Source organism: Cheilinus undulatus, linkage group 11, assembly GCF_018320785.1.
Source record: "Cheilinus undulatus linkage group 11, ASM1832078v1, whole genome shotgun sequence".
In the NCBI taxonomy this organism is placed as follows: Eukaryota; Metazoa; Chordata; class Actinopteri; order Labriformes; family Labridae; genus Cheilinus; species Cheilinus undulatus.
Window position 1 is genome coordinate 11,793,323 of NC_054875.1, and position 23,390 is coordinate 11,816,712.

Sequence of the window (23,390 nt, forward strand, 5' to 3'; positions counted from 1 at the left end):
AGTGGAAACAGGGAAAGACTGTAACTTAAGGACAGAAAACAGAAAAAGAACTGATCAGCATCTAAATGTAGGCATGTGCATACATTTTAGGCATGTAGTTCGCTAAGGATTCCCTGATATGCTACAACCCAAGGCTGGAGAGAAGGGGGAGGGTGGCTAGAGTCAAGCTCGACATATGTCCACACACGTCTGTTGCTTGGCAGCTAATGTCAAGATCAAAAGCATTTCTTCTGTGTAGATCTATTTAACCTGCTGATATGCCCAGAGACCACTGGCATTTTTCAGGCCTGTGGAATACTAACAGCACAACCATGGCCTCTTAGCAACCCTAGACAGTCCACTACACCAGTGGTTCCAAACCTTTGTCCTTATGGCCCCCCCACTCATATCTAGATAAAGATGAGACCCAATTTTAATTGTTGTCATTGACAAAATCCCAGCATAACAGGCCTATGTACGCCTGCTCTTGACAAAAGATTGATAATAATAATAATAAAAATAATAATATCTTGAATTTATACAGCGCCTTTCAAGAAACCCAAGGACGCTTAAATGTAGAAACTACACAATGTAGAAACTATCCATTATTGTGACGGTGTGTTAGGGCCACTCGAAATTACAAGTAAAAAAATTACCTTTAAAAGTTGTAAATGTACCTGGACCAAAACATAGAATTTTTAAGACCATGAAGCCGAAAATTCAACCACTGTTTTCAGTTCAGTTTCTTGCAGAATTTTTACTTTACACGGCTGTAAAAATTACAATCATTAAAATTTGAAATTTTTGCATTTCTAGTGTTGAAATTTTAAAAATTACAAACTTGGAAATTTCAAGATTTTTTCTTGTAAATGTTAAACTTTTTAAACTTTAAAATTCTACTTTAATTTTTTGTAACTATACGACTTAATAATCTCAAAAAAGTTGTCCCCCCCCCAAAATCGTGACTTTTTAGCACAACCATTAATGGTTTGTCTTCATTTTTTCATCTTTAGGTTGGCCATTGTTACTAATCCTGGTTTTAAAAAATATATATGTACATCTTATTTTGACAACATATGAACAGACAGGGTCCCGCACCCCCTAGGGGTGCCCAGACCCCAGGTTGGGAACCACTGCACTAGACCATGCTTACTTACCACATTTACACAGTATGCCACCCTAAAGGTGAAGACTTTTTTTTTTTCAACAGATTATTTTCTCATGCCCCTGGTAATATGCAGGACATCCAAAGCATGACAGGGGTTTTGTCCTCGTTCACACCCCATGGCGCCCCCAGCCAGCTTACTCCAACATCTACGCCTCAATTTTAGGCCCAAACATGCCGACAAGTTCTGCACAATGCTGTAGGATTACAGCTGGTGGCACCACCGATAGAAACAACAGTGACCTGTTTCTATAGGTCGGTGAGCATTTCTACTAGTGAAGGGTTCAGAATCAACATTTTCTCCTGAATCTTGTAGCCACACGTGTTTTTAGCAGAGCTCTCTTTGTGATACCATCTGTGTCAGCCACCTGGATAAGCCCCTGTTTTTGCAGAAGCTCTCGTGGAAATTGCTTTATAAACTATAATATAAATCAAGGGAAGTGTTTCCTACTTGACTAGACTGTTTCACAAAGAATCTGAAGCGGATGTGGAAAATCAGACATGAGATCATTTTAACATAATTACAGCTTAATATTTGATTGAGACACTCCATAGGCATTCATGGTGTTTAAAACAGGATTAGAAGCATGATGTAACGCTAGCACTGAAGTACAAAATGACAGTGTGGTTTAATTAAAGCTTATTATAGCCTAAATCAACCTGTTCTGGGATAATGATTCTTTTTGTCAGCTGCTAATCCAGCTTTCCCTGGGGGCATTTGGAGGTCAGAGAAACAGAGCCTTAAAGTAAAAGGTAAAGGATTCTCAGAGAGAATCAGTCAGAGATACAGAGCAGCTGAGGACATCTTTACACCACCAAAGTGTTTGTTCATCTAAGTCAGCAGGCGAATTATTGCCTAAATTTCACACATGAACTGATCAGTAATGTTTAATGAAATTACATTTCAAATGTGCGTAACTCTTCAGTAAAAACCCCTGTAGGAAGATGTTTTTTCTATCTGTATTAACATCAGCTTTGATGCTATCTGACAGACTGATGCAAATCTTTCCATATCACAGTGTTGCTATCTGCACAGAACAGATCATCCTCCGACTGAATTTAAAGCACCCCAGGGTGACAATGCGTGCAATTTAAGAAACACAAATCAGACTTTTTTTGGGGACCATCAAGGCTGCTTGTATTTTGAAAATAAATTCATCTAAAGTCTGTTTCATGCATGCGCTCCAGAAAAAGTGAGTCAAGCAAAAAAGACAAAGCGGACAAAGAGAAAGTAGAAGCAGTGACAGGTTTTTGTCTCTACATTAATGCTGCAAGCTTGCCATAGAGGATGAGGCCCCAATTAAGCAAAACCAATCTACTGAAAATGAATGTTTTTCATTTATAGTTCCAAAAAAGCTCTTTCCAGCAAAACAGACAAAACTTGGCTGCTTATGCGGCCTACCTTCATAAAATCAGGGGCATTTTCAGGAGTTTTGTGTATGCATAAAAAACTTTAAGAAGGGATTATCTCTCTATATATACACAGATTTAATGTTGTATTTACTAGGTAGAGTGAATATTAAAAGTATATGTGACAAACTCATTCTCATAAAATGAATATACCTCATTTAGCCAGTGTTTTGACCTAAAAGTGCTTCTCCCTAAACCCTTCGGTTGGAAAATGCTCTCAACATTTGTCATATAATCTATGATTTTTTCTTTTCAGGCGGTTTGACAAATGACTTATGACCAGCCCCTGACATGCTTTTGTTGTAGCACTCTGCCCCTGTTCTGAACACTGTTCATCATTTCTACATTGTTTTCAGTCCTTTCAGAAACAAATAAAAAAGAGGAAGAGAAGGAAAGCAGCCACTGACCTCAAAAATCAACCAGTCAGACTTTGTAGCTAAAGATAGATATAATTTAAACCCTGTAAGATTAGAAAGGATGGTGATATGGTTGTTTGGTGGGAAATATATCAAAAACCTCTTTAAATACAGTCCACACCAGTACTTACACAACAAACTAGAAAAACCTAAAAACTACACATTAACTTTTATATTTGTAGTCATTTACTTTAAATTACAGTGCATTTAAAAAGTATTCACCCCCTTGGATGTTTTACCCATTTGCTGATTTTATAAATCAGTCATGGTCAATATAATTTGGATTTTTTGACAAAAAAAAAAACACTCCTTAATGTCAAAGGGAAAAAGATTACTTCCAAGCAAAGTCAATCAAATAACCGTGTCCTAAAGGTCCAGTCACTGGTTAATCAGTATTCCTGGCAACCAGTACACCATGAAAACAAAAGAACACTCCAAGCAACTCAGAGAAAAGTCAATTGAAAAGTACAAGCCAGTAACCTGACATGCCTGATGGATTTGTTTCACACATCCATCTGGGAAAGCTTCAGTAGGAAACATTTGAGGAAAGGCAGAGGCTTTGAAAAAAACTGAGAGTGTGATTGGATGAACGTTCTGTCTGTCACATCTCTACGGGCCAATCAGAGCAACAAAACACGTGACGTAGCCGCTATCAAGCTGCACGTGCACAGCTATTGAGGAATAATGTGAAACATGGCAACTATAGACGTGTAAGTACTCGACTTTTGTCGTTTTTGAAAAGAAAACAACTCACTGCTGTTCTTTGTTCTTCTTTTAACGAAGACATGTTTTCAAGTTCTGATAAAACTGGCGCTTTAGCAGCATCCACACTAAGCTCTTCCTCCATAACTGCACCAGCTCTTGCTGCTTGGTTACGTCACAACTCTGCTGCGCCAGGAAGTACTGCCCCTCGTCACTGATTGGTCCTGTCATTTTCTAACTGGGCCCAGATGGGAGCTTTGCAAGATGGATTCGCCAGTGAGAAACAAGGAAACAGGCGTATCCATCTGCTTTGAAAGGTTAACAAGCCAGGGGATGGATCCAAAAAAAATCCACGACACTGAACATTACCCCCCGAGTTCGTTCAAATAGCTCATCAAGAAACCGAAGAAATACGGCACATGTGTAAATCTGCCTAGATCAGGCCGTCCTCACAGACTGAGTGAGTGTGCAAGAGGGAGACTAGTGAGAGAGGCCACCAAGACACCTATTACTACTCTGAAGGAGTTACAAGCTTCAGCAGCTGAGGTGGGAGAGATTTTGCATACAGACTGGTTCTTTACTAGTCAAATCTTTATGGGAGAGTGACAAAGGTAAAGCACTTCAATCTTCTATCTCAGCTAAAGTTCATCATAAAACATGTGGATCCAAATATAGACAAATATACCATCCTCTCTGCGAAGCACAGTGGTGGCAGCATCAAGCTGTGGGGATGCTTCTCAGCAGCCAGCCCTGAAAGGCTTGTAAAAGACATGAATGCGCCAAAATAGAGGTAAATCCTTTGGGACGATCTTGTTGATCTGCAATAGAACTATAGCTTGGGAGAAGATTTATTTTCCAGCAAGACAATGACCCAAAGTATGCAGTGAAAGCTATTTCAGATCAAAGGAGAATTTCAGATCATAAATACTTAACAAGTATTTATAATCTCAGTGCAGAGTGCTCCAATTGCCTTCCCAGCAGATCAGAGCGGAAATGATCTTAACACAAGTCACACCACAGGAAATCTGATATGATAATCTTCAGAACCATCAGATAATTGGACCTTTGCTGACTTTTGTCCAAAGGAGGATATCAGAGTCTAAATCAGCACCATTTTCTTTGAGTGTGGACTCCCCTTTACCTAATTAAATCATTGTGTAGGAGAAAAGCTCTTCAAGGTAAACAGCTAATCACAGGCTAAATTCTGTATATTCTTTAGTATATTAAATCAAACCATAAAAAAATGAGGCAACAGTAAAGCTGCTGCATCCACATCACCTGCTGATGTGATGTGCGCTCCTGAATTGAGACTTCGTCTTAAATTCAGTACATTTTTTTGAACATAATTGGCTCTCATCCAGAGATTTCAACTTTAATGAGTTAGTGACTGTTAACTCCTGGCTCTGTCAGCACTGACATGATGTTGTTTTATTACAAATGAAAGAAAGGGCAGGCAGAGCCCCAGGACACAGGCAGGTGATCGATATAATTGACTGGAAGGAAGAGACTGTCAATCAGCACCGGACCAAATTGGACTAACCAGCTGTGTTTTAACTTTTCATTTTGTCAGTCTAACTCATAAGGCAGACAATAAAAAGAGCTACCTTTCAGTGCAAATTTGCAGCTCAACCTCGACCCCTGCAATTTAAAGATGTAGTTCAATGATACCAATTACTGTTCCATTTGTTCCACTTACCTTGATCCAGATCATACTCCTCCATGGTGCTGACAAAGTGAGGTCTGGAGTAAAAGTTATGTGGTCCTGGCTGCTGGAGGCCCCCCAGGCTGAAGAGGCTTCGCTCATTTGTGGCACAGCAGGAGAAAGCCCTCCGGCTCGGGATGCACGGGTAACGTGTCCAGCTCTTCGTCTCCAGGTCAAAAGCCTCCAGCGCCGTCACTGGCAGCTTTCCCTGTCGACCACCTGCAGGAGGGAGGCAATGTTCCCATTAATGCCTGAACGCATTTGTACCAACAGTGAGGTTGTGTGGCTTATCTGTCAAAATATTCTGTGAAAAAATTGCTGTAACAACCAGCTGGAAGACTCAAGTTAGCACACAGCCATGCATAAAGCTTCCGCCAAGATTTACAGCAACAAATCATGTATGTTAACATGATGGTGTCATTTCCATGCTGCATTTCCAAGAATATCAGCATGTGCATGAATACAAATCCCCAACTTGACATTGTTTGTCATTGTTGTTTTGTAACTCGTGTTCCCTTTAATGTTTATTCTAATCCCCGCTCCTGACACAAAGTTTCTGTGGCATTAATGTCAAAGTCTGGCGAGCATGCTGACAAGAACTGGGAACACTTTTCATTCTGGACTGAGAGCACGGCAAAGCAGCAGGGTGCTCCACTAGGACATTTACAAGTTGTTTACTTCCACAAATCATAACTTAACCTTGTGAAAGAAGTACAAGGGGGAGGCAGAGTGTTGAGAGACAGAGCAAATTACAGCAATCTGAATGTGAATGATCCAGGGGGGGTGTCATACCAGAGAGAGGATGATGTAATAGGAGCTATAAGGGAAGAAGAGAAGAGACAAAGAGGGGAAAAAAGGAACTGTAAGAATATAGAATCAGATGATGAGGAATGAGATAAAACAAGACAAAATGTGACGAAGGCGCTGAGAAAATGTGCAAAAAGTAGTACAGGCAGGGTAGGAAAATGTGGAGGAGGGAAAGAAGAAAGTGGAAGAGGGTCAACTGGAGTGGGTGGGGTGTCACGGAGATCGATAGCGATAGCGAGACAAAGAGCCGAACTGAGTGGGACGCATTAGAGTGAGAGAGATGTGAGAAAGAGGAAAAATCCAGCTGAAGGATGTGTTCATTGAAATAGAAATGTTCAGCTTACAGAGGCATCAAAAGTTAACTTTAAAGCTGAACACATACAGGCTGTGAACAGGGTCGTCTGCATACAGTTTTGTCAGGTTTATGATTAAGTGGGTGTGACCAGATTATTCTACAGGCATATATCCTTGAATAAAGACAAAAAGTGATGCTGCAACAGAAGTAGCAGAACTCAGCTCAGCACTGATAACACATCTGTGTAGTTTCAGACAGATTTAAGAGTTGTAAGAGTAATCAGAGAATTAAAAGTGATGTGCACAAAGACCAAACAAAAACACAGCCTGTTTGAGCTCCTCCTTAAGTAGTGGTACAGACAGGAATTAGTAGTTCATTTCAATGTTTTTAATAATCATCCTAACTCTGCTTTGTTGCCTGATCTAGCACCTGCACAAAGCCAGCTATTTTAGCACTGTCAGCGTAGTTAGCTTAGTTTTACCTTAGCGAGTTTGGTTTTAATTTAAAACCAGTGGTTCTCAGATCTGTGCAGAGGCACACTGGTGTGAAAAAAATCAAAGTTATTGTTACTCCTCCAAAATAGGCTGAAGAATAAAATCATGGGAATAAACGTGTCTGTTACTGAGATCAGAGGTTTGGGTGAAGGAAACCAATTATTTTAGAAGCACTGTGTGTTGTACAGGACAGGACAGCTTGTTCCTCTTAGAAGCGATTAATGGGTGTTGGTTGGTCCCGTTGTATGTGTTAAATGATTTTATAAAGAGTAAAAACGGGACAGAAACAGAAAGCACTGCAATTGGTACAGAGTCTGTGATGTCTCAACTTTGTTAAATACTACATGGACAAACAGTCCAACAGTTTATGAACAACAAAAAAGGACAAATTACTTGCCAGATTATTTGCAAAAAGTGAGATGGAAGTCAAAACTGAAGACCTGAGGCACTCCAATGTGATTAAAAATGCTTTATTAAAAAGGAAAAAAGGAACGTCTACATGTTTCAGCTCCTACAAGTCTGCATCCATTACGACTTGCTGGAGTTGAAATGCAACTGTTTATGAACAATGTTCCTCAATGTGTAATTCCAAGTATTACTAGAGATTTCACCATCTATCAATCCATTTTCCTACTACTATTTCCAGCTGCCATTGGGCGAGAGGCTGGGTACACCCAGGACTCGTCACTCGTCAATAGCAGGGCTGAAGCAGGGCTGACACATAGACACAAACAACCAGGCATGCTCACATACACATCTATGGACAATTTAGAGTCAGCAGTTACCCTAACAAGCATGTTTCTGGTGGTGGGAGGAAGACGGAGTAAACGGAGAGAACCCACGCATGCACAGGGAGAGCATGCAAACTCTGCACAGAAGGGCCCTGACCGGGAAGCGAACCAGGAACCTTGCTGTGAGGCCACAACGCTAACCTGCGCCGCAGTTCAGCCGACACAAAATTATCACAAGATTCAGTGGATCTGAAAAATCACTACATGTAAGCGGCAAGACTGAAATATATAACAATGAATGCCCATGATGTTCAGTGTCTCTGTGATGAATATTTCAAGTTGGGCTCAGGAACACTTCAGAAAACCTTTGTCTTTTACATTGTACATCACTACATCTACAAAATGTGTTAAGACTCTACCTTGCAAAATTAAAGCCATTTATTGACAACACCCAGAAATATGGCTGACCTCTCTGAGCCAGAACTCATCCGAGATGTACTGACAAGTGTGCTGTGTTCTGAGAGGTCCACATTTCAAAGGACCATCCAGACTGTTCAAAACTCAAAGTTCAAAAGGCAGCATCTGTGATGTTGGGGTGTATTAGATTCATGGCATGGGTAACTTGCACATCTGTGAAGCCATCATTAATACTGGAAAGTATAAAAGTTTTAAAGCAACAAATGCTCCCACCCAGACAACATCTGTTCCAGAGATATCCCAGTTTATTTCAGCAAGACAATGCCAAGCCACATTCAGTACAAGTTATGATAGCATGGCGAGTGCCAGACTGGGCTGGACCCATTGAAAAAGAATAGCGCTGGTCGCCGATGGTCGAGGGGTTTAAGGCACACACCATGTACACGGGAAGTCCGGGTTCAAATCCGGTCTGTGGCCCTAAGCCGCATGTCTCACCCCCACTCTCATCCCTGTTTCCAAGTCTATGCACTGTCCTCCTCTATCCAATAAAGGCACGAAAAGGCTCAAAAATAAATCTTAAAAAAATAATAAAGAAAGAAAAAGCATAGCACTGTATGAACAACACAATTCAACAGCGTAAATCGTGCACTGCTGAGCAACTTAATGTGTACGCCAAGCTGGAATGGAAAGGAATTCCCCTTTTATGCTTTAACCACTGGTGTCCCAACTTTTTTGGAACACATAGCAGGCATCAGAGTGTGCATATTTTAAAAACAGCATACAGTTTATGAGTTTGACCATAAAAAATCTTTTATCTGTGCTGCATATAGTTTGAAAATAATTTGCAAATCATTGTATTCTGATTTTAATCACATTTTACACAATGTCCCAACTTTTTTGGAAATATGCTTGTATTAAACTGCTTAACTCAGTTTTCATTAATGAGAATGGAGTGTATGAAAAAAAATGTGTGTTTAAAGTTGCCTCAGCAGAAAAGGATGATATCAAACAGAACAGACTGCAGACTACTGATATCGCGAAGAAAAGCTCACCACCCATCACTGCTATCAGCTCTGTCTCCAGGTTCAACTCACACAAGATACTGGGTTAATACATTTCAGCACAATCACACCCATGAGGTCTTGCAGATTCTTGTGATTTTCTCTTGTTATCGGTGTGATTGTGAAGAAAGGCTGTCAGCACCTCCACTCTGAGTTCAATGAGACCACATATGGATAATGAGCAGGGAGGGTGAGAGCTCATCTCCAAAGTTATCTCATGGTTCACAGTCCTCACATTTGGGCAGAGAATTTATGGACTATTTTAAAATTTTTAGATTTCAGCCAAAGAAGTGGAAGTTTCAAGATAACTTGAAATTCTGTGCTTGACAACTGCACCGCACTATAACTTTCAAGCAAAAATTATTCTGTGTGGCTGTTAGCATCTTTGCAACTTTAATCATTTTTACAGGAAGGTTCTTGTAGCTCAAAAGCGAGCAAATCTGCTATGAATGTATGAATATCGGAATCACTGAAAATCATTCAAAAAGCATTTGAATTCAGTCTCGGATGCATTCATCCCGTAGCATGAACTTTGACAAAGAACAGCTTCTTCATTGACTCTAGCAAATGAGGAGGCTGTAAAAGCTTTAAAATTGATATTGCCATACTGGAGTTAGGCTTCTGCTTTCATAACAAACAAGTTTCAGAGGACGGGTCTATTCATCTAATCTTATTACACTGAGCTCAAGCCTCTCAGATTGAATGGGCATGACGCTCCTGGTTATTCTTAATGGATTTATTTTTCCCACATAATCTATGTGGCTGGAAAGTCTCACACTAATGCATATTCAATTTGCTTTGCATTGACGGACTTTGCATTAAGAAGAAAATATTGTTGCATATAGCTACAACATAAAACACAAACAGGCGCATCATTGATGCATATTCAAAACACCTTTCATTACCAGAAAACACAAACACAATGGAAATAGTCTCATAGACACTTTCCAAGATGGACACTCTGTAGCATTGAAAAGTATCCTGATGTGTGAAGGCCACTAAGTGATATTTATGATACTAACAGTAAACTTTGGATAATCTTCTCACCTTTTTCATGTAGTCCGTCCTCAGCAAAACATTTTCACAGGATTTATAAAGTGTACGTCTCTCTGATTTAGTAGTAATTGATTAATTTAGTTTCTTCATCAATATAAACTCATGCAATAATCAATTCTTGTTGTTACACATCTTACAAAAGTTCCACTAGTCTTTGTTATACAACAAAATAAATGAAACACAATTTTTTCCTTTTTTCAATCAAAACCTTGCTATATATGCATAAATCTACCACAAAAAAAAAATCATATATTCTGATTATCAGTCATCACTATGTGCTTATCTGATGTTACTATAAAGTGAGCTTTTGTCTTGGAATTAACATTATTATAAATTTCTTGAGTGTTGTCATGTTTGTGGTTCACATCCCACACAGTAGAAAGTTTTATACAGCCTGGGCTTGCTGGAGTGCTCAGTAGAGGTATCCTTCAGTAAAATGTGCTGCACTTAGGCAAGTATACTGCATTCACTAAGATGTTCATGCACATGCAAGGTCAGGTGAAACAGCAGGCATATCTCTGGCATAAGATGATACTGTGCTAATAGCTAAAGGTGAAGACTTGCTGTTGCTTAGGAAGTTTTGGTATCATTTGCAGTAGTGGATTTCTGGTGCTTACTGCACAAGATTATGCTGAATCATGTCGAAAGATAGAGGTGAATCTACAGTGAAGTCTGTTTCTTTGGCTCTGTCATCATGTAATTTTTTCAGAACAGGTTTGATTTTATGTGAATTCTTACATCAGTCCAAATAATTTAAATGGGTGATTGATGATTTACATCAGAGCATTCTTACTCGCTCAGCCCCTCCCCTCTCTCTCTCCTTCTCTTATACTGAATCCTCACTTTAAACACCATGATTTACCAGTGTATCATGAGGATATCAACCATGGAACTGTAACAGTTAAAGGCAGACATTTCTGGCCTACTCACAGGTCATAACAGAGACTGAATTTAAAAGCTGTTCTCCATCTCTCCAATTTGGCACAGTGCTATGATGCATAAGCATTTGCTGCATGAAGATCTCTGTCAGGATGGCTGGATCCAGAGTTTAAAAGATGTGACAGCCTCAGGCTCACAGTATGGAACAATTTGCCTCATTCTACGCATTTTCACAGTGAAGGCAAATAAAAATGCAACTTAGTGCAACTCAGTGTGCAAGGTTCGAGTGCGTGATGTTTTTCAGGTTACAGATCTGAAAAAAAAAAAAAAAAAAAAAAAAAACACATCTGAGAATAACAGACCCAGTGTGTAAAGCCCTTTACAGCAGGTATGATGGCAATCAGGAACAGCTTTTTAGGCATATGGTTGTTTAGGTAACTTCAATGTCTTTTAAAAGGTTTCCTTGTACCTGGTTGTTGTAAAAGTATGTTCTTCTAGCGTTAAAGAACAAAACAAAATGGGCAGAAGACATCTGCAGTAACTTAATTCAGAACATAGGAGTTCTTAAAGGTCACATATTATCAAAAAAATCCCTTTTTCAGGCTTTTCTAACAGAAATATGTGCCCCTGGCCTGTCCACAATCCCCCTCAAGAATCAGAAAAAATCATTCCCTCTCTGCTTCTCTTTCTCCACCTTTCAGGAAATGTGTGCTGAAACAAGATGTTTTCAGATTTTCCCCTCATGATGTCATGAGGGGAAAATCCCCCAGGTTCAGTTAGCCCTCACTGCTTTGAAGAAATTTCCACCTCGTCTCCTGATCCCCCTTTCAGCTGCCAGATGAGGAGGATCAGGGGAATCACATCCATTAAGCCACATCTATTTCCTAATGAGGGGTGGAGTGAGGGGCGGACAGACAGCTCAGCAACATTTAAAGCCACAGACACAGAAACGGCTTGTTCTGAGCAGGGCTGAAACAGAGGGGTGTTCAGATGTGCAACAATCCAATACTGGAGTGTTGTTTCAGCAACAAACCTCCCAGGCATGTTTTGGGGACCTCTGAGACCAATATAAACTTTTCTTCAAAGGGTAAAATATGTGACCTTTAAGCTTCTTTTAGATTTCTAAAAGAGTTAGGGAAGAAACAGGGATTGCTTCAGTGAAAAGGCCTTCAGAACTCATGCTGGAATGCAGTCAGTTATTGGTGCTGGTCTTGTTTGCAGTACTCCTGTGCAAAAACTGAAAGGTGTGGTTACTTTAGAAAAGACCAACTTGTCAGCAGTTGTTTACTACTAGAAGAAGAGCTGCAGTAATCAAAACAGCATCAAGCATTCCTGTAAGGTGGCAAAAATCTGCAAGACACCAATGCAGTCAGATTTGAAAATCTGCCCTCAAGTTTTGTATGCATAACTTCATGTTTCACATAATTATTATTTGATCTACCCTGACTCACTGATGGCTTTTTTTCTACTGCTCTTGTCTGCTGCCTGCAAACCCTGACACTGCAGCAACATCCTTGACTTTAATTGTATTCACACACAGAGACACCCGAGGGACTCAAATCTGTACGAGCTCCGATGGGTTACATCATAAACCAGTAAGTCTGCTGCTGACGAGGAACACACAGAATTAATCAAAGAGTTTTCTGATCCAAACCCCCTGAGTAGAGAGCAGCTGAGGAAGCGATTTACAGTCAACTTTTTCAAGTACGAGTGCATAGAGAAAACATCCACAAACATCAGAGAGAGAGAGAGAGGAATAATGACCTGGATCCCAAATTATGAAACAAACAGCATGAAAATCACATTATAATGTTCAGACATCACTCATAGTTCTGCATAATGTGATGTAAAGTGATTAAACCTCCATTTGTATAATCCTGTGTGCTTGTTGTGCCCATGTGGCTGCACTTTAGACCCGTCATCCCTCTGTGTTTCATGGATTCACCAGGCACTATTAGCTTCAGCCATACCATGATGAATTAGCTCACTAGTCTGCAGAGGACTTCTGGATGTTTTATTTTAAGTGGAACTTCTTTTTTAATTTATGGTTTTAACTTTTTATATATTGATTCATTTGGAGGCCAAGCTGCTTTCTTACTCAACTCCACCTGTGGGGCACAGAGCATCAGAAAAATCAGCACAACATTTGAAGCAAAGTTGCAGCCATATAATGAAATTAAACTAAAACTGTGAGTCTGCAGATGGCCTAGTGGTTAGGCTGCGCCCCATGTGCATGGGTGCCCCAGGTTCAAGACTGGCCTGCGGCTCCTTCCTGAATGTCATTGCCTCCTTTTTCCATCCCTGTTTCTGACTCCATTCACTGTCCTTTCTTATGACAAGTCACAGGAATTTCTAGTTGAAAGTTCTGGTACCAGGTCCCGTCATTTATGGGAGCATATACTGGTACTGCCAGTGGTACTGTACTGCTCTAACCTTCTGATGGCCATCGTCCAGGCCCATGCCCCATCTCTCCAGGTATCCACCCAACTGCCCCCTCCACGACTCATGCATGTCACCCACCAGCCTACCAGGTCCAGGGCACCCAGTATGCTGTGAGCTAGATTAGGCCCGAGGAAGGTAGTGTTAAAAGGGAAGCTGCCATTCCCGTATCAAGCAGCTCACCCATCCCATCTCCACTATCCTGAGCATGGCTGTATGAGAAACAAGGTCTTGACAATGATACCCAAAGGTGGCCATCATGCCATCAGTCAATGTCTGGACCTCACAAGAGTATAGTAAGACTGGATCAGACCAAGGACTGAAAGACCCTGACTGCCGTTCCCATGCTCAGATACTGGGAACACTACACTGTATTGTTAAGCAGACCCATCATCCCATGCGCAGGTCTAAGTCAGCGGTTGATCTCAGCCTTGCAGTCAGTGGATCGATGGATTAGGCCTCAAGGTGAACAGCTCTACAACTTCTATGTTCTCACCATTCCCAGATACAGATTCAATGTTTTGACTCAGGAGACATGTAGTCCCAAAGCTTAAGCCTCCTCACGCAGCAAGTTAAGAGCCCACAAGGACAGAACCCCCTGTAAGAGCCTGTCGCAATGAATTGTGGGACACAAAATGGACAAGATGGTGGATAGCATTAGCCGCTGTTGGCTGAAACAATTGAATAAATGGATTAAAAATGGGATAACAGCTTCCGTAAGGGCTACAAAGGCATAGCTAGCGTCACTGGACTGGTAAAATGCACAGCTTCCAAAGGCAAAAGAGAAAGTGGCTTTGATTTATGGTTCCAAAGTAATTCAGCATTTTGTAACCTCTGTCTCTTCCTGCCTTATATGAAAAGCAATCTCTCCTTGTCCATAAAGTTTTTCACTACATCCTTTACATGTATGTTTAGTGGCAAAATAAAATAGAGAAGTTTGAAAAGCTGGCTGAGTTCAGTCTATAAAAGAATAAAACTGAAATCCCATATCTAAATAACAATAAGCCAGCTGGCATTCAACTGCAGTTCTTAAAGGAAATACGAGCTAATATTCTAAATGGTTTAAACCCTCCAAGCCCTAAAACTTTTGTAACCATTGTGTCTCATCTGGACTTTTTGTCTTAAAGAGCTTGTAAAACATCAATCCTGTGGCACACAGTCAAGCTCTAAACCATAGACTGTAGAGTTGGACAAACCCCGTGTGACGTCAGTCGTCTGCTTACAATAGGCAGGCCAAAACGGCTTTTGAAGCACATTCACGATGGTTTCCATATTGAAATCGCGGTCTCAGCTGAATGTAACATCCGCCCACTAAGCGCGACTTCCTGTCAGCCTGCTAGCTAGCATTCCGGTTGACAGAAACGGAGCCTCTGTCTGCCGAGCTATCTGTCAATCAAATGAGACGCGCCAATCAGCTTTCATCCTAAATATAATCCAAACAATCGTGGTACAAAAAAATTCACCCCCCGTACAGTGGGAGCACAATAAGACACTAGCTAATGAGACACGTTTGGTGTTTTGAACCAGGCTGTAAACTAGTTTATTTTGTGTCCCAAAACCGGCTGTTTAACATGTGTGCAGACGGAACTTCCGGTTTTCCTGCAGCCAGCCTCAAGTGGACAGTCGCGGTATAGCAATTTTTGGCACTTCCGCATTGGCTTAATTTTTTTAGGACCAGATGTTGCTGCTTGCTCTAAACACTCTTTTCTTCAGTCTACACATGAGCTTTTCAGCAAAGCATGGCATAAAGACTGAACAGTCTGCTACTGGTTCTCACAGCCCAGTCACAATGCATTCTGGGATACAAAAAAATTGAATCCATCCATCCATCTTCTTCCGCTTATCCGAGATCGGGTCGCGGGGGCAGCAGCCTAAGCAGGGAGACCCAGACTCCCCTCTCCCCAGCCACTTCGTCCAGCTCTTCCTGGGGGATCCCAAGGCGTTCCCTGGCCAGCCGAGCGACATAGTCTCTCCAGCGTGTCCTAGGTCTTCCCCTGGGTCTCCTCCCAGTGGGACTTGCCCAGAACACCTCACCCAGGAGGCGTCCAGGAGGCATCCAGACCAGATGCCTGAGCCACCTCATCTGGCTCCTCTCAACGCGGAGGACTAGCCGCTCCACTCCGAGTCTCTCCTGAATGGCCGAGCTTCTCACCCTATCTCTTAGGGAGAGCCCAGACACCCTGCGAAGGAAACTCATTTCAGCTGCCTGTATCCGTGATCTTGTTCTTTCGGTCACAACCCACAGCTCATGACCTGGAGCCAGGCCTGGGATTGGGGCTCGATGGCAAGCACCTGGTGGCTGAGCCTGCACCCATGGGGCTCGGCCGGGCAGAGCCTGAAGAAGTAAAAAAATTGATTATAAATGGATAAAAAGACATCTAATTATCAGAGTTACTGATGTGGATTTAATCCTTAAAGACCCCAGAAAGTCACCAAGTTCCAGGCTCGATAGAAAATGCTATGTAAGAGCTACAAAGGCGTGGATAGCATCATTAGTATGGCAGGATGTAGAGCTTTCAGAGGAAAAAAAAACGTAAGTGGCTATGATTTATTGTTCAAAGGTTATTCAACTTTGACAGTGATGTTGTATACAACATCACCGTCCTCAGAGGGTTAATTCATGTCACTCCTAAACACTGAATCTAACCTCTCTGGTCTTTGCAACCTGGTTTGCACAAGGATTGTGTGTCATCCAGTTGGCAAAACCCAACCTGACACACCAAAATCGCTGAATCGCCAAACACTTGGACAAGGCGCTTTCCGCTGTCAAAATAGGGCGTCTTTCTAAATCAATCATGCACTCTATTGGCTGGCTGTGGCTCAAGTACCTGCAGTGTAGATATTGAAATTTCACTGACTACCATCCCATCAGACCTCTTTGATCATCAAGCATGTGTCTCCTCAATGTACCTAAAATTAAAACTAAATCTGGCAACGGTGCATTTAGTCACTATGGTGCTGTCCTCTGGAACAAACTGCCTGCTGACCTGAGATCTGCAGAAACACTTAGTTCCTTCAAAAGTGGCATTAAAACGCTGCTTTTCTCACAAGCCTTTGGTTGTTGGGACATCTTTGTGTGCAAACTTGTCCATGGATTTGAATGTGCTCCTTTTAGGAGATCCCAACATTAGTATATGCAAAATATTCCACCTGTTCACCACAGCCTACAGTCTCCACTATACCAGCCCTTACACTCATCCTATCCTCACATAGTCTGTCCATGTTTTATGTGTCATTGTTAAGCGTCCCTGGGTTTCTATAAAGGCACTATATAAATTCAAGATATTATTATTGTTATTATTATTATGTTGTACAGATGGTTGCAAGGTGTGTCCAAGATCATTAATTATTTTGCCTAAAAATTCTGTTTTTCTTGACTCAATAGTGTATCTTTGTTGCTGTTTGTCTGTTATCCTCTGTAAATCACATTGGGTTTACATTTGCATGAATGTGCTATATAAATAAAATTGAATTGAACTGATTTGAAATTAAAGCATAGCCTCCTGACGCGTGTTATTGTATGTGACTGACTAGTTGATTAGCCTAGCATGGCTAATAATGAATGTTGGTGAGTGTAAGAGTGAATACCAACATTTGGTATGAAGTGCCTTGTGTGACTAACAGAATAAAAGGAGCACTACTATTGCAGTCCAATAACCATTTACATCCCTACTCAGGCAGCCCAGTAATTCATGCACGCAATGATTCCTCTTATTTCTTCTTATATTGAATGACAGCCGGAGCTTCACTAGCTCAATCAGACCTCCCATCCTTACACAAAATGAGCCTGGATATGTTTGACAAAGAGCTTGTTCAATTTCTGCACTGTTGCATTGTAAAAAGATGCAATCTACTTGGAGAGCTTTTCTCATTTTTGTTTCTCCAAATTGTGTCAACAAAGCTCCTGCTGTTATGGGATTACAGCTACTTGGTGCTGAATGTAAATTGTTGCTAGTATGGTGCAGCGAAATGATTCCATCTCTTGGCAAAATGTGGAATAAAATGATCACACCTTGCCCTGTGAGTCCAATTTTTCTCGCAGCAGTGGTGTCAAATTTTGACCGGGTGTCACCGAGCAATAACAACCCCTGATGAGACACAATAGAGTAAAAGCATGATGTTCTTTTCATGAAATGAGTCTACTGGTGACAGTGTCACTCTAAAAGAAAGAGACAAAACTCAGCGTCTGTACTTAACAAATGCTGTATTTTCTTTCCAACAGAGCAGCTTTTAACTCCAACTCTGTTTGTCCAATCAATACTGTTATAAGACTGAATGACTCCTTGGACCTATGAGTCACTTTTTATTTTTCTATCAGTTCCTTTCACTCCTACTAAACTACCAGGGAAACAAAGATGGGGTAAAAGGTGCAGAGCTGAAGAAAACTCTCTGATACTTTGAGAGACTGTGTGTCTAGGAATGCTCAAAATCAGAGAGACTCAAGTTGTTCGGTAGAAAGAGTTCCAAATGTTTCTTTAGCACTTAAAAGGGAATAATCAATTTGCTTTCCTCTTTTTAATCAAACAATGGCATCTCACAAATCTGCATTAACACAAAGATGGCTCCATTGACATCAGCTCCAGCATTTATATTTCTTAAAGGATAATTTTTCTACAGCTAAGATGGAGTATTAACAGCTCGTATCTGCAGCTGTCAGAGAACACAACATGCATTCTAATATGTTTTCCTATATATTATTACCTAATGGTATATTGTGAGTATGGACATTCATTTTCTGGCTCTGAAAGAATGCCTCATCCTCAGTGAAAAAAAATAAACATGGCAATGCTGCATCTACAGAAAATCAATTAACTGAAATCAATGTGTGTGGTCATGTGTTTCTGTGTTGATGTTAACCCTTTCACCATCTTACTGTACCACGCCAGAATGCAGACATTTACTGAATGTAAAGTAAAGCTGAAGGTGAAAGACATCATTCATGTTTTGCAGTACTTTTCTCACAAACTGAAGTATTTCTTAATTTGAAATATTCTTGTGATGATTGTTCAAAATGACTAAAAATGTGAATTGTAAATTTGTGAATATTTTAAAGACTTTTTGTCTCAGAATAATTATTTTTTTCAGTTTTAGTCAATTTTGGTTTGTGCAAAACAAAAGTCTTAGTCATTTTTGTTTACTGTGTCAAGTATAGAAATCTTTTCTTTTGTCTTTATAGTCCCATAACTTTTTTTAAAATTCAAGTGACATTACTGCAGCACACGTGCTCTTCAAGCCCAGACTGTCCTAAACAAAAGGATGTTCAGAGTTTGACTGTGCACCACAGTAGGGATGCACCGATCTCGATCCTGGTATGGGGTATCGGCCCGATCCAGCCCCTCAAAGCTGGATCGGGTATCGGTGGGAGAGGACCAATCCATGGTGCCAATCTAGGCATCCCGCTCTATGCCTTTTTTTTTTTTTTTTTTTTTTTTTTACTGGCGCCCTCGTATGACGTCACACGCGTGCGCCTGTGAAGAAAAGAGCAATGATAGCATGGCGGTGGCTAACAGCAGAGGCTCCACGGTGTGGAGTCTCTCAGTACACCGAGAGCAACAACGGCGACATGCAATATATGCAAAGCCAATGTTTCGAGAGGGGGTGGTCACTCAGCAAGATTCAACACAACAAACTTAATTAAGCATCTAAAGAAGCACCACGCCAAAGAATATGAGGACTACGAACAAACGAAAAAGACCGACGAAACGAAGCAGCTAACTTTGTCGGCTACTCTGTAAAGACAAGAGAAGCTTTCCGCTGACAGTATGAAAGCGTCAAAAATAACAGACAAAGTGCTGGAATTTATAGTTTTAGATGGCCAACCCCTGCAAGTGGTTGAAAACGAGGGGTTTCATCGTCTTCTTGAACACTTGGAACCACAATACTGTCCGCTATCCCGTAAATAATTTTCTGAGAACGCTCTGCCTGCACTCTACAAAAAAGTATGTGGATAATTATTGTTAGAACTAAGAGATGTTTCTGCAATGAGCTTTACAATGGACATATGGAGACTGATGAGAGAAATTTTTCAGCACAGTCTCTGATACTGTGGATGAAAAAAGAAACAGACTAACTGCAGAAAGGGCTGAAATGTTTGTGTTTTTGAGAAAGAACCTGTCATTGCTCTTCAATGAGCATTCTGAATAAAAAAAAAGTGACCCCTACTTATATGTGAAATGGACACTTCAGCTGCTGTAACAATTGTTACAGGAATTCAAAGGCTACTTGATTTGGACATTTTTTAGGTAGTTGTTACTTCAGGTAAATTTTTATTTTACTTAACTGTTAACATTAGATTTTATTTTTTACTATTATTTTTGTTGTCACTTAAAGAACCTGACACTAAGGCTAAATTATGATTCGATCAAACAAGGTAGTTTGCACTACATTCTAATGAATTGTCACTTTGTTTACAGTGTGTGGTTACAAACACTTGTGTAATACAGTTTTGTACTGGAATGTTACCTCCGAGGCACTTTCCTTGTTTTTTTCTGCATTACCAGTCTACAGGGTATAAAAGTTTACAATTGAACAGTAATTTCTGTAAGTTCTGAAGCACTGTTTATACCAAACTGCTGGTAAACATTTAAACACTTTATAGTTTAAATAAATATCAACTTCAGTAATCCATATGTATACACTTTTTGCCTTTTACCCAAAAAAATGACCAGGAATTGCCTCAATAGCTCCTTCTTTCATGCTTTTATGGAAAACTGTCAAAAGGCTGTTTTACTTATGAAATATGTGTAGATGGAGCTTGAGTTGAGGAGATCTACAAAAACAAATGTTTTTCTTTGTCTTTATAGTCCCATAACTCTTTTTAAAATTCAAGTGACATCACTGCAGCACGCCTGCTCTTAAAGCCCAGGCTGTCCTGAACAAAAGGATGTTTAGAGCCTGACTCTGAACCATAGGGTTGATGCTTTATAAGCCTTTAAAGACAAAAACTCCAGGTGAGACAACATGGTTAAAAAATCTTAAAAAAAAAATTGCACACAAAATTTTAAATTCTACTAAGGCTGACTCTCATAATGCAGGAAAATGCCTATTAATTTACAATGCCTCTGTAGGAAGCACAACAATCATTTGCATGGTGGAATATAGAAAAAAGTGATTGAAAAAGGAAGTTTAAAATCTGTGACCTTTCATGGGTGGAGGGTGTGGCCTCGGCTGGGCGACAAACAAACAAAAAAAAGCCACCAATTTGTCTCGCCACCATTATTTGAACAGTTTTAACTCTGGTATACATTGTCATATCTGAGACAAATTTCATGTGCTTGGTAACATTCCAGGCCTGAATAAACCTGACACGCCAGATGGATGTATTTCACACATCTTGCTGCTGCTTGTTTACGTCACGACTCTGCTGTGCCTGTACTGCCCCTCATCGCTGATTGGTCCTGTAACTTTCTAACCGGGCCCATTGCAAGATGGATTCGCCAGTGAAAAACAAGGAAAAGGGCGTATCCATCTGCTTTGCAAGGTTAGGCCTGAATACATTCATACTTGAAATTTTGTTAAATTTCGCTGCGCCACCCTCTGGAAACAGGAAGTCACTGCTCCTGAATTTTACTTCTCTGTTCCTGATTGGATGGGAAAGTAAAGCTGAAATTTGCCAACACAGCTCCAAAGACTTTGACTTTACATATATTTCAATGTCAAACGTAGACGTGAAAAAGCATGGCCCATATTTACATCTGAGAGACTCTGCCTCTCTGAAATGCTCCTTTTATACTATGTCACTGACCTGTTGACAATGCTCCTCCAGCTGTTTTTTATTTACTTTGTCAGCATTTTGTTGCCCTTTTAGATGATTCCTGCATATCTAAAATGAGCTAATATTTCTCGGTCAATGGTAAAGTGTCTTAGTTTCAACATCTGATGTGATGTTTATGTTCTGTGGTGAATGAAATGTGGATTTATGAGATTTGACAATCACTGACTTCTGTTTTTATTTACATTTTACACAGCGACCCAACTCTTTTGAAACTGGGATTGTAAAAAGTTATCAGAGCTAATGACACACACATGCATGAGCAAATTTAAAGAATAACAAGCTTTGTAAGATGTTTGCCACATGTAAGTTAATCTGGTTTTAAACATTGTATAAGTAAAATTTTTTTTTACAGGTTTTTGAAATAATTGAGTACAAGTCTGAAAATCGCCTGGCCTGTATCCAGCCTCATGGTCTACTTTTCCTGTTAACATGCTGATATTTACATCTAATTATAGAGCAGTGCTGTTACAGTGTGGGAATCAAACATTTGCTTAGGGAATGTCAACTTTAACCTTTAAATCAAATAAATGAAAACGGCAAAGCCCAAAGAAAGACAGAAATGTTTCCTAAAGGAGGAAGTAACTGCGATCAACATTAGAGCTCATCTCCTTTTGTGATCCTCGGCCCCCTCTTCTTCTCCTTCTCCTCTTTGTGAAACACCTTTCCGTCCGCCTGCCTTTTCCAGCTCAGTCTGACGTCTCCTTCCACCCTGCGATCCTTCGTATTTTGTTTGAGCTGAAAAACACAAGCAGGAACTTAACTGAATATTTGAGTGAAAGGGAAAAGGACAGTCAACATAAGGGAAAGATTGTTAGTCTATCTGTGTTCTCATACTGATAGAGAGATCAAGTATGCTGATTTTTGTCTGCTTTCATTTGAAGAAGATGGCCATTGATGGCTAATCTGGTTTGACAGGAAACTCTCCTCAGCTTAAAGGGATATTTCAGGATTTTTGAAGTTGGGTGGTATGAGGTGCTTGACTATAGTAGTAGCATTAGCCTCCGGTGATTTCCGTGTAATTTGATCCTGTTGTTATTACGAGCTCGGAGAGCGCCGGCGCATAGCAGCTGTAGATGGGAGCATTTTGTCCACGTAAATTAACGAGTTTTGTGAAAAAATGGGCTAAGAAAATATGTTGGCTCGCCTGTGCGCTGTGTCGAAAAAAAAAAAAACACAGTGCTTCATTTCTCCCCAAAACCCCCTCTGTGTCAGGTACTAATTTACGATGCAGCTTTCGCCATTTTGTATTCTTCCGCCTCCACACGCTGTGTTCTGTTTATGTCTGCTGGTCAGCTGTGTGGGTCTGCTGTGTAGCGGGGTCAAGCATCGGTTACTACAACGCGTTGTGAGCTTTTTTATTCCGTTTTTTGCAGATTCAGAAGATGCCGCCTACTTGCATTTATCCAGGCTGTTTAAACAAGCACCTCCTGGACACCATACAGATTTCACCATATTCCGCTACGTGACATCGGTCTTTGCCAACTTTGGCTTTAATATGGATATATACAGCCCACCTTCTTAGTTTTTTAGTTTATTGCAGTGCCCATTTTACCAAGCAGGACTATTTAAAAGGACTACCAAAACACGAGCATAGGTGGAAGAGCCCCGCTGTACCTACACTTCAGGTAAGCACTATTTACCGATACATAAACATTTAAAACACACTACCAAACGCTCGCACATTTACAGGCAATTACATTGCAAAGCCTAAGCCACGAAGCACAGCTTCCTGATGCCCTACAGTCAACTCTAAAGATGTGGTATTTCACAGAAATGGGTGGGCTTGTATGACATATAATTTCAGTGCACTTTTGTGCTGGCTGTAGCTTGTACCAGCCATTAGAGGAAAAACGGCAACAGTCATAAGCTTAACTGGATGACAAATTTCCATTCAGCCTTCTGGTCGGGGTCTGTTTTTCCAATTTATCTTCAGAAAGTTGGAGAAGGTCCGCAAAACATCGGCATTTAGTAAGATAGGAAATTCTGGATGGAGTGTGATGCAGACTGCAGGCGTCTGTGAGCCGCTATCCTCTGATTCAATAATGTCCTTAAGAAGTGTCACA

At 40.6% G+C, this 23,390-nt stretch overlaps 1 protein-coding gene across 1 annotated transcript in view; it reads right to left on the reverse strand.

Annotated features, from left to right (window-relative positions):
- Positions 1-23,390, reverse strand: part of LOC121517114 (kelch domain-containing protein 8B-like) — a 287,996-nt gene that overhangs the window by 103,644 nt on the left and 160,962 nt on the right. The window contains 1 exon segment of the mRNA XM_041798645.1: positions 5,369-5,593. Coding sequence (XP_041654579.1) covers positions 5,369-5,593 — 225 coding nt within the window.